Consider the following 15,173-nt stretch of genomic DNA (forward strand, 5'->3'; position numbering starts at 1 on the left):
CATTTTGATATTCGATAGGGTTATGAATATATGGTTGAAAGTAACAGAATGCCAAAGGAGTGCTGTCTAAGTCCCTTTGACTGCGTGGAGAATGGGAAAGAGGAACTATGGGCCAGCTGAATGAAAAACACAACTTTAACATGTTCCAGAGGTGTGAATTAAGCACACACTGATGACTCTTAAAGAGTGTGTAATTGCTAATTGGCTCATTACTGATCTCTAATGGTTAATTGTGTTGTTGCGGATGGCCAGCTATCACTCAGATTCCCATGAGAGTGATGAAGGTTATAAGATTTTAATGACTCACTGAGGAAACAGAGTTTACAGCTATTGTGAATGTGATTGTGTGCGCTTGATGAAATGATGCTGTCAAGCCCATGATGAAAACACATACAGTATTCTGAAAGTAAGAGACTAATTAAGAGCACACAGTTTTCATGAAAAGATTTGATGAACCTGTGCTGATTATTAACCAAAAATAATTTATTTTAAACTAAATCAATGCTGCGCCATTTGGTAGACTCACCCAACATTCTCACATCCACTTTTGTATTGTTACAATCCATATGACCCCATTTTTGCCATGCCTCATCAACCAAAGTGAAATTTGACACGTATTAGTATCACATTAGCCCTAGTAGAAGTGGTAACTTTACCATCTAGGCCCAAAAAGCATTTATATCCACTGGCGGTCTTTAAAAAGTGTAAGTAACATTTATATAAATTACAGATATTTTATTATATTACAAGATACATTTTACCAGATTCCTGTTTTGATGAAGTTTGAAACAGTGTTGTTGTTGTTATAACAACAACTAAAAATTATTTTTGTTAATTGAAATAAATCTGAAATAAAACAAAATACAAATATTAGATGAAAAACTAAAAAACAAAAACTTAAATGAAAATTAGAAATGTTGCCTATTTTAACTACTAAAATGACTAATAAACAGTTAAATCTGAAATAAAATTAAATACAAATTTTAGATGAAAATCTTAAAAGAAATTTGTAATTAAAAACTGAAGTTTTAATTACGTTAAATACTTAAACTACTAAAACTAAAAAAAATTTAATTATAGCTACTGTATATAGAAATTTTAAAAAACTAAAAATAACAAAAGCACATCAGTATTACTAAGACACATAAAAATAAAAGCAATTTCTAAATATGAATAAATACTATAATAGTACATAAACAATGCCAAAATAACACTAGTGTGAAATGGATTTAAATTTTACGTAGTCTTTTCGTAGTCTTTGACGTCACATCTCAAAACAACCTGGCTACTGAGTCACAACTTCTGGAGATCCTGCGCCAGCCAAGCAACTACCATTAAGAAAAATGGTAATGCTAAAGCATAGCTTTCACAGCATATTTCCAAAAATCTAATTTGAGTTTTTGCAACTCAACATGAAACCAATCACATGTCGGAATTGTTTTACTGCAGAAGGTAAAGAATTATATCTTAAAAGGAGGGGGTTGAGAAAGAAAAAAAAGATAGGAAGAAATTTGAGGGAGGTAAAAGGCAAGCAGCCAAAGGAAACAAGAGTGAGTCAGTCCCCCCAGTACATCAGAACCCGAAGCCATTTCTTAATCTTTCCGTCCCGCGCTCCCCCCTGTTGCTCGCGCGCCTGCTGTGTGTATGCAAGTGTTGAGGGCCGATGTTGTCAGCTGTCAGTTACAATATTGACGCTGATCGGGCTCAGCTCTGGACACTGAGCTCATAAAACCGGTCTCGGGAGGTGCGAGTGTGTATGTGTGTGTACCTGAAGGTGTGAGGGTATCTCGGGCTCAGCTCTGGACACTGAGCTCATAAAACCGGTCTCGGGAGGTGCGAGTGTGTATGTGTGTGTACCTGAAGGTGTGAGGGTATCTAACCATAGTGCGAGTGTGTATGTGTGTGTACCTGAGGGTGTGAGGGTATCTAACCATAGCTTAACCTGCAGTAGGGCTGTAATTAACTGGGATAATTATTGGCAGGTAGGGGTTAGGATCCTTATGAGAGATCCCTGTGCTGCCTGTGCAGATAATCACAGCTTAGGGGCCTGTCAGGGTAAACTCTATGTGTGTGTGAATGTGGAAATGCTAGGAAAGCAGCATCGATGGATTCAGGTAAGCGAATAGCCCCACCTAGCGAGATTCGACATTTTAATTTGACTGTTCTACAAGCATCCTCTTCACATCCAGGAAGCTAAACAGATGTTACGGCTGCATTTTACTATGAAAGTTGGCCGCTAATGTGCTAACAAATGTAAGTATCTCAGTCCTTTTTTTCTGAATGCCTATAATGAAATTGACAGCAAACAGCAGCTGTTGAGCTGAATTGATTTCATCTCTTAATCATCATTCCCCCATTTCCTGTCATTGGAACAGACGCATAGCATATTCAATTAGCAAATGAACCCCAGCCAGCAATCTATATCAGATGGAGGAGAGGAGAGAAAGGAAGGTGGAGGGAGGGGAGAACACATGGGAAATCACTGCGCACCGCGGCACCGCAAACATCTGTACCGTGATCCACAAAGGAGCTGCTGAGATACTGAAGTTCAATAGAGAGGGGTCAAACGGGACAAAGACACTTGGATGTGTCATTTCCTCCCATAATACCATTGTTCTATTTTTTTTTTTTCAGACTTTCTCTTTTTTAAAACTGAATTTGTTAAAGGAATAGTTTACAGACTGTGGATTGGGCCAAAAATCTTAGCAAAAGTTGTGGCATATTCAGCCTTAAAGGAATAGTTCACCCAAAAATTTAAATGTGCTGAAACTTTACTTACCCACAGATCATCCAAGATGTAGATGAGTTTGCTTCTTCACTGGAAGAGATTTGGAGAAATTTAGCATTACATCACCTGCTCACCAATGGATCCTCTGCAGTGAATGGGTGCCGTCAGAATAAGACGGCTGATAAAAACTTCAAAACAATCCACAAGTAATCCACATGACTCCAGTCCACCAATTAACGTCCTGTGAAAGTGAAAGCTGTGTGTTTGTAAGAAACAAATCCATTATAGGCACTTTAATCCATAACGCTTTCTCCAGTAGAAAAAAAGTCCATCCCTGTTGTCCTCTCACATTAAAATCCACCAACATATTTGTTTAGAACTGTTTTGGACTGTTTTTCCTTGTAAACGGTGCTTGATCTATGTGCATATTTCTCTCCTGATTCAGATGAGATGACTTTTTCAATGTAAAAAGTAAAATTATGGATAAAAGACTTGCATTTTACCTGGAAGCAATAGTTAATTGATGGACTGTGTGGATTACTTGTGGATTGTGATGTTTTTGTTAGTGTTTGGACTCTCATTGGCACCCATTCACTGCAGAGCATTGGTGAGCAAGTTAAGTAATGCTGCATTGTTTCAAATCGGTTCCAAGCGAAGACACAAACTCATCTACATCTTGGATGGTCTGATGGTGAGTATATTTTCAGCAAATTATTCCTTTAAGGCAAGAATACACAACAACGTTTGCCTAGATTTTTTGCCCTGGTTTACAATCTAGAGGAGTCGAGGTTAGTTGCCAAAAATCAGAGCCAGTCTGCAGATATTGGGCGCAGAACATTGTGTGGTGTACGATGAGCAAAGACTTTGACTTTTTTTTAGGCTTCAAACTATTTTTGGCTTCAAACTACGAATCCATCCAGTTTTTTGATATTTTGTATCAATTTTAGAACACATATCATGCATCTTCCTGCAATGAGGCACATTTCTGCGTGAGTTTGTTGCATTCGGAACAGCTAGAAAATCTGGTAGTATTTGATTTGAGTATTTGATCTGTTCAGATTTTAAGAGTTGTGTAGTATATTTCACCCTTGTTATTCTAGTTTCATTTTTAATATATGAGCAGGATATTTGTTGTTTGCAACCATGACTGTTTTTCTTTACTGCAATAATGAGATTTAATGTAAGATACAGCAGTATAAATCTATATAAAGAAATGTTTTGTAGTACAAGATTCATATATATCCGCAGTGAAGCTTTATACAGTGTGCATGTATTAATTAAGAGTTATTATGTAGTGTATGTATTCATCACATTTTATATGTACCAATTACAGCAGGAATTGCAGGTTATTTTCATATCTACATCAATTACATTAACAAACACTCTGACAGTAGATTATTTATGTGTGCGTGTGCGACTGTTTGTGTGTGCGACCATAAACATCATGATAATGATAACCTCATCAGTGTCTGTGATTACAGTAATGATGTTAGTACACAAATGCACTGGTCTCTCATTAGGAGAATCTGTCCACGAGGCAGAGCAGGGGGGCTTGTGTCTAAAACCTAATATATCAAATCCATATGCACAGAATGCAGTTTATGCTTGCTGAATTAAGTGCATGTGCTGGTTGCATACTTTACACACACACAAAGGCTAAAATTAGGTGGACACATGAAGAGGTGACATGTGAGACTTTTAGTCATGTTGTATCCTGTCACAGCAACAGTAAAAGAAAAAAGTTATTATGGTATTGTCATGCTTTGTAGCACTTTGTTACTGGTCAAAATCAAAGTATAAGTTTCTTAAAAGCAACATTTTTACTTTTTTTAAATTTAATTTTTACACTTATTTCACATGTTTCTCATTGCTGTTCAAGTATATTGATTCTTATTATGCATTGCTACTGCAAGTAATAATGTTATAATAAAAAGTAATAATTGTGCAAGTAATAATAGCCTATTCATTTCTGCATAATTCTCACTTGAATAACTATATTGTCTCCAGCAGGTTAGAGACAAGGAGTCATTTCCATTTATAGTCTTCAAGGACATAGGCCACTGTTAAGAAGTTCCCTTTTTAAAAATCAGTTTCTTGTTAGTTGAAGTAGATTTGTTGAATAAAGTCGTTATTTTTGTTTTCTTTGTGAACAAAAAGTATTCTCGTAGCTTCATAAAATTACAGTTGAACCACTGATGTCCTTACTACCTTTCTGGGCCTTGAACGTGTCAGTTCCGAGAGCTCTCGGATTTCATCAAAAATATCTTAATTTGTGTTCCAAAGATGAATGAAGGTCTTACGGGTTTAGAACGAGATAAAGGTGAGTAATTAATAGGGCTGGGTTTTGACACAAATTTCACGATTCGATTCGATTCTCATTCACAAGCTTGCGATTCGATTCAATTACCGATTCGATTCAATATCGATTATGTTGGATACATATTAGGTACAGTACATGCCAAATTTTCACAAGGAAAAAAAATCTCTCGACTATGCTGTAAAATACACATGAGAGTCAGTTGGTACTACATTCCTATAATATTGAAGGTTAAAATTGACTGATTTGTAGGCTAATATACAACTGCTAAAATTACACTTAATGAAGTTTCTAAAATAATAAAGTTACAATTAGCTACATAATACTTCTACTTCATTTCGTTTTTTGAAATATAAACATTTAAATGTTGGCTGTCAAAAACTTGTTGGATTTATTCAAACATAAATTAAACATTGAAGAACAGTACAAATTATAATGAATATGTTATATGGTGCATATATTTAGCAAAATGCCCCTCTCTACAGTTTATTTTTCTATCTGACTAATGAGTTTATGGTCACCGAATGTGTTTTTTTCTGAGGTAAATGTGACATTACGTGTCATTGTTTACAAGCCGTTATACTGACGTCTTTGCGTGGCTGAAACACTGAGCGATTACATGAGACAGGATACGAATTGTAAAGTTGTACTCTTTTGTTTCCTGAGGGAGAGAGAGAATAGTAACAAAATCTAGATTTAACAACACTTGCGTTTTTTAGACAGCTTTTCTATGTTCAACATTCTATGTTGTCATCTTTCTGATTTTATAAAACAGTTTTTTTCTCCTGAAGGCCTGTGGTTGCACCAGCTGGAAGGAAACATAATGTCATATGTATTTGACATATAATGCATCTTGACACACATGGCATGGAGATGTGATTGATCAGTGTGTGTGTACCTGTAGACAGACTAATCACCCAGACCAGTGGTCTTCACTATTTTTTTCATGGGAGCCGCACTGATAGGGCAAAGTCAATCGGAGAGCCAGCTTGGCGAGCCGCATGAGGCTCGCGAGCCGCGCAATGAGTAACACTGACCCAGACAAAGCATTTTGTCAAACAACACATCGACAAGCGCAGTCAGCAAACATACCCTGGATTTTAAAACATCTGAAGTGTTCTGCAAAAATTCACTATTAGATATGTTAGAGAAGACCATGGAGACTCCTTCCATCATCCCTTGGCATCCATCCTGCGGGCAGCCGGAGTGACTGACTGCTCCTGCCGCGATTCACAAAGATCCGCACGTCAGTTAGCAAACAGCAATATGGCCTCCCTGTATAACCAAGGTAAACGACCGAGATTGGTGCTAAACTGGGTAGTTTGATTGAGTTAGCGCTAATTCACGTTTAATGACGCTATTGATTGGAACACGCGGCTGTTTGTGTTCTAACAGCCTCTGTCAAACCAATCAGATTAGCTGAGTAGCTACACCTGTATAACCGCGGAAACAAATAGCGCAAAGCAAACAGATTGACGGGATGAGCTTGCAAGAGAAACGCCGCGTTCGCTCGAGGATCAAATGGCAATCAAGCGGCAGTCAGACAAAGCATAGATATCTGTGACCAGACTCCAAATGAGCGCCAGAGACACAAAGAGAGAAACGGAAAGCTCACAGTGCTCGCCCTCGATCTCTATTTGCTCAAACTAAGAATTGAAGATCACTCTTTGCTGTGTGCGCACACACATAGAGCTCAATCTATCAGCACAACTCAGTCCCGTGGGAGAGGGAACATAACGCATCCGACCATCGCCAGATTAATGGGTTAACACCCGGCACGTGCCCATAATGTGCTCCCGGGGACGCGGAGATTAGGCCGCGGCAGACAGTCCCGTCTTCAGTGGGCAACACAGAAGCCTATCGATCCTTCTGGATGTGTGCGTGTCTGTTCAGTGTACTAGACTCAAAGCTAGGGAAAGAGTGATGGGTATGTCACCAGTGCTTGCTCTGCTGACAGTACATAAGGACTGTTGACAGGTTAAGATGAAGCCTCACACACAAGCTCTCTCAGGAACAATAGGGCCCTTTTTCTTTCTGTCAATAACCATGAAGTGTTTCAGGGTGTGTGTTCGCACTCAAATAGTATCTGTAAAATATATATAATGTGGGAATAAAAGAAAGCCCTGGAGGTGAAACTGTGGCCTGGATTAACACAGTTCAGCAGGCATTCACATTGTGGGATGTGAATCTGGTTTATTGTAAACTTTGCATGTTTCCTTGAGTATGCGGGACATTAGGGGTTGAACACGCTCTCCTTTAAAAGCAATAATAATAATTTACTTGATTGATTTTTTGTTTGTTTGTTTACTACTCTGAAAAGCTTGCAACTTTTATGATCACGTAATGCGTCTTTATGCAGTTTTTTAACAGCAAAATTATTTTTAAAAGTTTTTTTTAAGTTGAACCAACAAGCACAGCAAGTGATCTGATGAGGGCTGATGCATTTTTTTTTTTTTTACTGCACACAGAAACCTACCTCTTCCAGCAATGCACTGCAGCACAAATAATTATGGTTACTTTGTTTTACCTTTTTTTTCCTATTCAGTTTTTTTTTTTTAACATTTATTTTTCTTAACATTTATAGGCTATTGTTTTTGGCCTCATAACGATGTCAGTAGTTTAAAGTTGGCAAGTAATGAAAATTCACTATTTTCTACATTACTTAGAAAAATCTTCTCTTTGGTCAACGTATGCCGGCCAGACTTCTTTAGTCATTTACAAAATGTGTACATTTATAAAATTGTGCCTTTTTCTTATTATCAAGTGCAAGGTTCCATTCAGATCTGCCTCCTTAACAACTGAAATAAGTCCAAGTCAACCAAGTCAAGTTTTGTCCTTTATGATAATCCTGTTCAATTGGATGTACATCGCAAAAGAGAAGAAAAGATACTTCCATTGCATCTCGACTTAATTGCAAGCATTTCGCTCTCCTTGACATGTATTCTGATGTACACATAATATAGAAGTTAAAACCGTTCAAACAAAGGGAACTTTCTGCATAGAATTAATTTTGATACCTTAAATACTTTATCTTGAATGATGACATGAATGATTTTATGTTGGCAGCTTGACATTTTAGTGACATTTACATTGAATAATTATGTAAATGAATTCAAATTTTAAAGCCACGCAAATTTTTTGCCATCACTTTTTTTAAAGTAGACAAACACCTGTTTTTTACCTGTTTTTTCAAACACCTGTTTTTTACCTGTTAATGTTAGTCTTTTTGAATATGTTCATTAACAAGTGAAAATCAGACATCCTTTGCTATCAGCACTGCATGTTGAAATTTAGTTTGTGTATGTTAAAATGCACAACATGCCTTAAAAATAGTCTTTCTTGAAAATTTCAAATTAATATTATGTTAGTTTGCAGATACCTTTTTGGTTTTAAAACTCTGTGGTCAAGCAGGTTCCATTGAAACATTAGAATACTTGTCTCTCTACCTCCGTGTCTTTCTCTCTTCCTTTCCCTCCATCAGTTCGCCTCCCTTCTGCGTTTATGAATGGGACCTGCGGCCATTGTCTCTGTGTCAATCACACGCTCTCACACATACCCAGGAGACACACAATTGACATTTGGCTGATTGCTCTGTGTGTGTGAGTGTGAGAGTGTATGTGTGTGTTTTAGGTTATTAAGATAAGGCAGGTATGCCGTAGGTTCTTCATTAACATGTTAGGGGATCTCATCATCCTTTCTCCTCTAGCACTGTGGCCGTAATTGGGTAAGGCTATTAGACACAGAGTGATCATGCCTGTGTGATGGCAGGAGGGGGGATGGTGGCGTGGCCAATGGGGGAGGATGGAATCTTATAACTTTAAGACACAGTATGTGTGTATGAGAGCACATCTATATCGGTGTGTAAATGCGTGCTGATGGGATAGGGCTATTAAAGCTGATGTCGGTTTAGGTAGACTTTAATAGTTCTGCTAAGCAGTGGGTAATTGGCCGTATCCTGAGAAAATCGGAGAGATTGATTTAGAGGTGCCTGCATTTAAGTGGACACCTTGCAGGGTTGTATTTTAAGCTGTAAATTGTGGCTAGTGCCACTTGGCATCTGTAACTGCACAATGTGAATGTGAGGAATGGATATGTGAGTATACTGTAAATACCTCTAATAATACTGGCCGTCTTATTCTTAATAGTAATTATATTATATTATATTATATTATATTATATTATATTTTTAGACTATGAAGAATCACACATGAGCAATTGTTAACCTATGGATCTATTACTTGTTCTAACCCATAAAAATGACCTTTGTTGATGTAACCTGACTGCTTTTTGGATGTATTTGTTTTCTGAAATATCACAAATTTTTCTAAGGTCTTTAGGTAGTGAGAACTGCTCTTCTGTTTTTAGTTTCTTTCCCATAATTTTCCCAGTATGATTCATTTTTAGCTCTTCATGTATCTGTTTGTGGTCGCTTATGTACTGCAGCTGTGAGCACCTTCTCGATGGCTCTTTAGAGAAGAGAGCATGTAGTTAGTGTCTGAGCTGTGTCTCTGGCTAGTATTAGCTTTTGTTTAACAGTTTCCAGAGCTTCTGTTTTGGATGATCCATTCTGTTTTGTTTTGTTTTGTTTTAAATCCATGGCTCTATCCTTGATCTTTACTCTGTTTTGTAACTCAACAAGCCTTGTGATCTCCCTCCATGTGGTCTTCATTTTAGACATTCTCTTTCCAAGAACAAATAGCTCGTCGATTTAACGTGAAGGATCAGCACTACTGAGACATCAGTTTATTGTTTTCTGTTAGTGTGGTTGTTGCAGTTGTACTTGGTGGCAAATTGCTACTGATTTTGGTGTCTTTAATGATAATCTTGAATCACATTCCACCATATGAAAAAGTAATTCCTGAAAATTGTAAGTGTCATGTGACAGAGGGGGTTGTTATAACATGAGAAGGAACGAATGGTGCAAATTTTATAGGGGAATACAAGCAAATCTGTTTCAGTGTGACCAAAATTAAAAGGACAACTTAAATATACACTATAGTGAATAGTTTCAATATTGTATAAGCATCATAATTCCCCATATTTCTTCAAACTTCAAAAGTTGTAGATTCATGGTGAAGTATATTAACCACATCATATGAAGCCTTCGCCACATCTTTTCTGTTTAGAAATTAAACACTGCCATCTTGTGGTTCATGTGAGGTTTACATTCTCCCCCACTGTCACTGTGAAAAGCACAAACGCTTTTGGTTTAAAAAGGTTACATTTAAAAAAAAAACTGCTATTGTAGATTTAAAAACTTAAATCTAAGAATGGGTTACCAGAATTTTTCCATAAAATAAATTCAATCACAATGTTCCAAGAAAATTAAAGGGCTATTTATGTTAGTACCTATAGGCCTAGGCCTATGTCATAAAAAACCTACTACAATCTGTTTTTTACTGTAAAATGTATAATAATATATCTGGTGGTACAAAGAAAAGTCACATGATGACGTTTAATTCATTTAAATTGGCTCCACAGCAACTGACCAATAACAAAATAAAAAACGTTACCAAAATTGTTAAAAATCATCCCCCACAATAAATAAACAAATAAATAAAGACACTAAAAATCATATAAACATTAACTAAACAACATAACTGAGAACTAAAATAAGATTTGACTTTTTTTTTTTTTTTTGGAAATAATTCTGTAAATAACCCTTAATTTGACATTAATTATAAGGTGATTCTTACTTCATAAAACCACACTGTAACAATATTTTATCGTATAAATGTAATTATTGCCTTGTTAAAAGTACCCTTTTAAACTGTGAATGATAAGTTTATTCATATATTTTACTAGAAAACCATTTTACGATATTTTACAGTAGAATCAGGCCTGTTTATGTCTTTAAAACTCTAACATATGTTAAAACGTTTAGAACTTACATTTACCAATTAGAATGTTTTACTGTTTTTACATTCTTTTCCCTTTAAACATTTACATTTTATACAGTGTGTCTGAGACAATTGATTTCCACACGTAGTGCGATGCTATTGGAACGCAATACTGGCAATCTCTGTCAATTGACGTGCAAGGCGAAGAAAACACGACCAGAGAGGGGAGACATAATGTGTCAAATCAGTGTGCGATGGTCCTAATGATTCAGAAAATGTACAATAATGTAATAATAGAGAAAGACATACTATTGCTAAATAGTGTATACTGATACTATCACTGAGCGTCGTGTCATTATCAAGCAACATCACTATCGGTTACAAATCTCACCATAAACGGATTGGTTTGGCCCTATTCATTAACTGCACCCGAGCCTCTCGCCTCTCGCCTCGCAGCACCCCCCTCCCCCGCGGACCAACCGAAACGTTTTATCATGAAGGCGATTTAATTAGCTACATTTTATTATTTGTTATCAATCTAAGCATCAGTACTGGAATGCGACGACTAGTAAATAAGACCCGAGTCTCTTCGCGCGTACAATAACAATTATCGTATCATTAGGTCCAACGCATCCAGTCATGTTTCTTTTGCATCCGCTGCTGCAGATCTCTGTTCTGCTGGATGCGGTTTCTGCCAGCCCTACCGATGATAATGTGCTGCGGGCCGGTCATGGAGAACACGGAGAGCCGGGGCATGAAGAACCCCATAAGGATTCCTACAGTACATTCGCCTCCGAGTTCCTCGAGTCCAGATACCTCTCAGACGAAGGTACGATGGAATAAAACGATTGCGCTTAATTTCAAGTCATGAATGCTGGTTTTGTGTTGTTTCTCACTCAGTATACATGAGTGCAGTTCTTAGGAGCACTGAATACATGCAGTGAATGGTCACCGTCTGATGCCCTCCCTCGACCACAGGCCTATTAATTAGGTTAATAGTGTTGTCTGTTAGTGATAATTATTAGCAATACTTTTATAAGAGATTGGTTTTGATTCACTAATATAATCATTTGCATTCATATGGTACAACATCAGCACCTTGGTCAGCACCCCAAAAGCCTGTGAAACTCGCATCCATTCCAGACCAATTACCCACAGGCTTTTCCAACCCCCCTATTTTGTAATCTACTTTTTTAATAAACTGCAGATACTCAGACAGTGATTCATAAAGTCGCAACACATCAAACAGAATAGAATAGAATAGAAACTCTTATTGCCACATGACTGGCCGAGTGTTGTAGGTACAGCTGTGTAACACATGTTTGGATAGTTCTTAAAAGTACAAATGTGTGAATATACAGTATCATGTATAATGTACAAAACAATAGAAAATACACTACCATTCAAAGGTTTGGGGTTGGTAAGATTTTAATGTTTTTGTCCAGTCTTTAGCGTCACATGATCCTTCAGAAATAATTCAAATACACTGATTTGGTGCTCAAGAAACATTTCTTATTATTATCAATGCTGAAAATAGCTCAATATTTTCGTGAAAACCGTGAACACTTTTTTTCCAGGATTCTTTGATGAATAGAAATGTCAAAAGAACAGCATTTATTGAAATTGAAATCGTTTGTAACATTGTAAATGTATTTATTGCCACTTTTGATTAAAAAAACCTTACTGATCCCAAACCTTTGAACAGTAGTGTATGTCATGTCATATAATAATATAAAATGCAAGACAGTGTAAATTATTGTTTATTACCATTGTGTGTGTATGTGTGTGTTTGTGTCTGAAAAAAAGTATTACACAACATACTATATTACGAAAACTTTACCCAAAGCTAAGGTTAAGTTGCCCCTCCTGCATTACAATGTATTAAGTAAAATTCAAATGTAACACAAATATATGACATCATTAATTATTATTTAAGTAGTAGGACTAGCTGAAACCAGTTGATTAATGTGTTGTTGTCTAATGTCTCAAATAGGTTACCCCTTCCCAGCTGCACCCCCTGTAGACCCATTTGCCCGCATCAAAGTTAGCGACTGTGGAATAACCAAAGGATGCATCAGGTGAGTGCATGGAATAAAGGTTCAATTTAATTTATAAACAATGGGTTATTGTGGCATCAAACTGTGTGTTGCATGCCGTAATGCAGAATCAAGCTGCAGTCTGCCATGCTGTCTGGTACACTCATAATATATACATAAAATAGACATGCACATCATGGATCTTTGTAGGTCTGTGTTGATGATTGTTCATACAGGGGTAAGTTCACCCAAAAATAAAAAGTCATCACTTTGTCTCTCTTCTGTTGCTGTAGATATGGCAAACCAGGCTGTGACGCAGAGACCTGTGACTACTTCCTGAGTTTCAGACGCATTGGCACAGATGTGGAATTCGAGATGAGTGCAGACACTGATGGATGGGTTGCTGTCGGTTTCTCCTCTGACAAAAAAATGGTAAGGAGAGAGGGATTACATATATATATTTGGTGTGAATGCCTGCTAAGAAATACACAATGATATTGTTGTTGTAGGGAGGTGATGATGTCATGGGCTGTGTTCATGACGATAACGGACGTGTACGGATACATCATTTCTACAACGTGGGCCAGTGGGCCAAAGAGATCAAGCGCAACCCGGCGCGGGATGAGGAGGGCATCTTTGAAAACAACCGCGTCACGTGCCGCTTCAAACGGCCTCTTCACGTGCCACGGGAGGAGACGCTGGTGGACCTGCACCTCAGCTGGTACTATCTGTTCGCTTGGGGACCTGCCATTCAAGGTAAAGACATACAGCCTGGTTTTAAAAGAGTAGTTTATACAAAAATGAACATTTGCTGAAAATTTACTCATCATAACAGAGTTGGAGAAATTTAGCATTACATCACTTGCTTATTAATGGATCCAATGATAGGTGTTTTCAGAATTAGAGTCTAAACAGCTGATAACAACATCACAATAACATATAACATGACTTTACTCCATCAAGTAATGTCTTGTGTGTTTTTCTAATAAACAAATCCATCATTAAGATGTTTTTAACTTTAAACTATTGCTTCTGGCTAAAATAAGAGTCATCTATCCGTAATATTGCTTACTCCAGTGAAAAAGTCTGAATTATGAGAGAAATATACACACATTTTACAAGCAAAAAAGTCCAAAACAGTTCTAAACAAATATTCAGTGGATTTTGATGTGAGAGGACAACAGAGGACAGACTTTTCTCATTGGAGGAGCGTTATTAACTGGTATTAACTGGTTATATAACTGGTATTTTGGCCAGAAGTGATGGTTAAAAGATAAATTCCTTAATGATGGATTTGTTGCTTATAAACATGCAGTTTTCACTTCACAAGACATTAATTGATGGACTGGAGTCATGTGGATTATTGTGATGCTTTTGTCAGCTGTTTGAACTGATGGCACCAATTCACTGCAGAGGATTCACTTGTGAGCAAGTTAATGTAATGCTGTATGAAATTATGTAATAAAAAAATTCTCCAAATCTACATCTACGTCTTGGATTGAGTGAAGTGCCAGCAAATTTTCATTTTAAACTATTCGTTTAGGGCTACAAATGTAATATTGCCCTATTTATGAGGATCTTGTTCTTCTGTTGTTCTTCTCAGGTTCCATCACAAGGCATGACATCGACTCCCCACCGGTGTCAGATCGCATGATTAGCATCTATAAATATGAGGACATTTTCATGCCCGCCACAGCCTATCAGACATTCTCCTCTCCCTTTTGCCTCCTCCTCATCGTTGCTCTTACCTTCTACCTACTGATGGGCACACCATAACCAGCGAAGCCATGTCACTGAGAGAAGAAATGAATACAACAAACTATGGAGCCACCATAGCATGACTGCGTGCCAACTTAACAGTATTAGAAACAGGCAGCAATAAATTGTAATTCTATAATATCCTCAATCTACGTACACTAGAAAGGTATTTGGACTGTGGATTAATATTCAGTTATATACAAGCAATGATTCTCATTTAGAGGTCAACCATACACTTATTATATATTACAATATATTTTATTTTGATGAAAGAGTAGAGAAACCTCAAGTGGTATGTTATGGTAGGTATAGCCTACAATAGTTGAAACAATCTGAGCCAAATTAATGTTAATATTCAGTATACTTAAAGTGCAGTCACATTAGTGAACGTTCAGTAAAATGTTGCGTTCAAGAAAGTCCATTGTATATCATTGTCAGACCATCAGCTTTCTGTTGGTCAAAGCTGTGAATCCAAAATCTGTATGGGGAAATCT

General features: G+C 37.1%; 1 protein-coding gene across 1 annotated transcript; it reads left to right on the top strand.

The window, feature by feature from the left end:
* The first annotated feature begins 11,349 nt into the window (after positions 1-11,349).
* Positions 11,350-15,173, top strand: LOC107706214 (DOMON domain-containing protein FRRS1L-like). Its single transcript, XM_016509845.1, has 5 exons — positions 11,350-11,714; positions 12,879-12,963; positions 13,215-13,353; positions 13,431-13,677; positions 14,525-15,173. The coding sequence occupies exons 1-5, from the start codon at positions 11,525-11,527 to the stop codon at positions 14,695-14,697; spliced, it is 834 nt and encodes a 277-aa protein (XP_016365331.1). The 5' UTR covers positions 11,350-11,524; the 3' UTR covers positions 14,698-15,173.

Source organism: Sinocyclocheilus rhinocerous, unplaced genomic scaffold (assembly GCF_001515625.1).
Source record: "Sinocyclocheilus rhinocerous isolate Xijiao unplaced genomic scaffold, SAMN03320098_v1.1 scaffold1333, whole genome shotgun sequence".
Lineage (NCBI taxonomy): Eukaryota > Metazoa > Chordata > Actinopteri > Cypriniformes > Cyprinidae > Sinocyclocheilus > Sinocyclocheilus rhinocerous.

Coding starts and splice junctions, on each gene's coding strand:
- LOC107706214 (XM_016509845.1), top strand. CDS start 11,525: ATGTTTCTTTTGCATCCGCTGCTGCAGATCTCTGTTCTGCTGGATGCG. Junction 11,715..12,878: donor CAGATACCTCTCAGACGAAG/GTACGATGGAAT, acceptor TGTCTCAAATAG/GTTACCCCTTCCCAGCTGCA. Junction 12,964..13,214: donor ATAACCAAAGGATGCATCAG/GTGAGTGCATGG, acceptor CTGTTGCTGTAG/ATATGGCAAACCAGGCTGTG.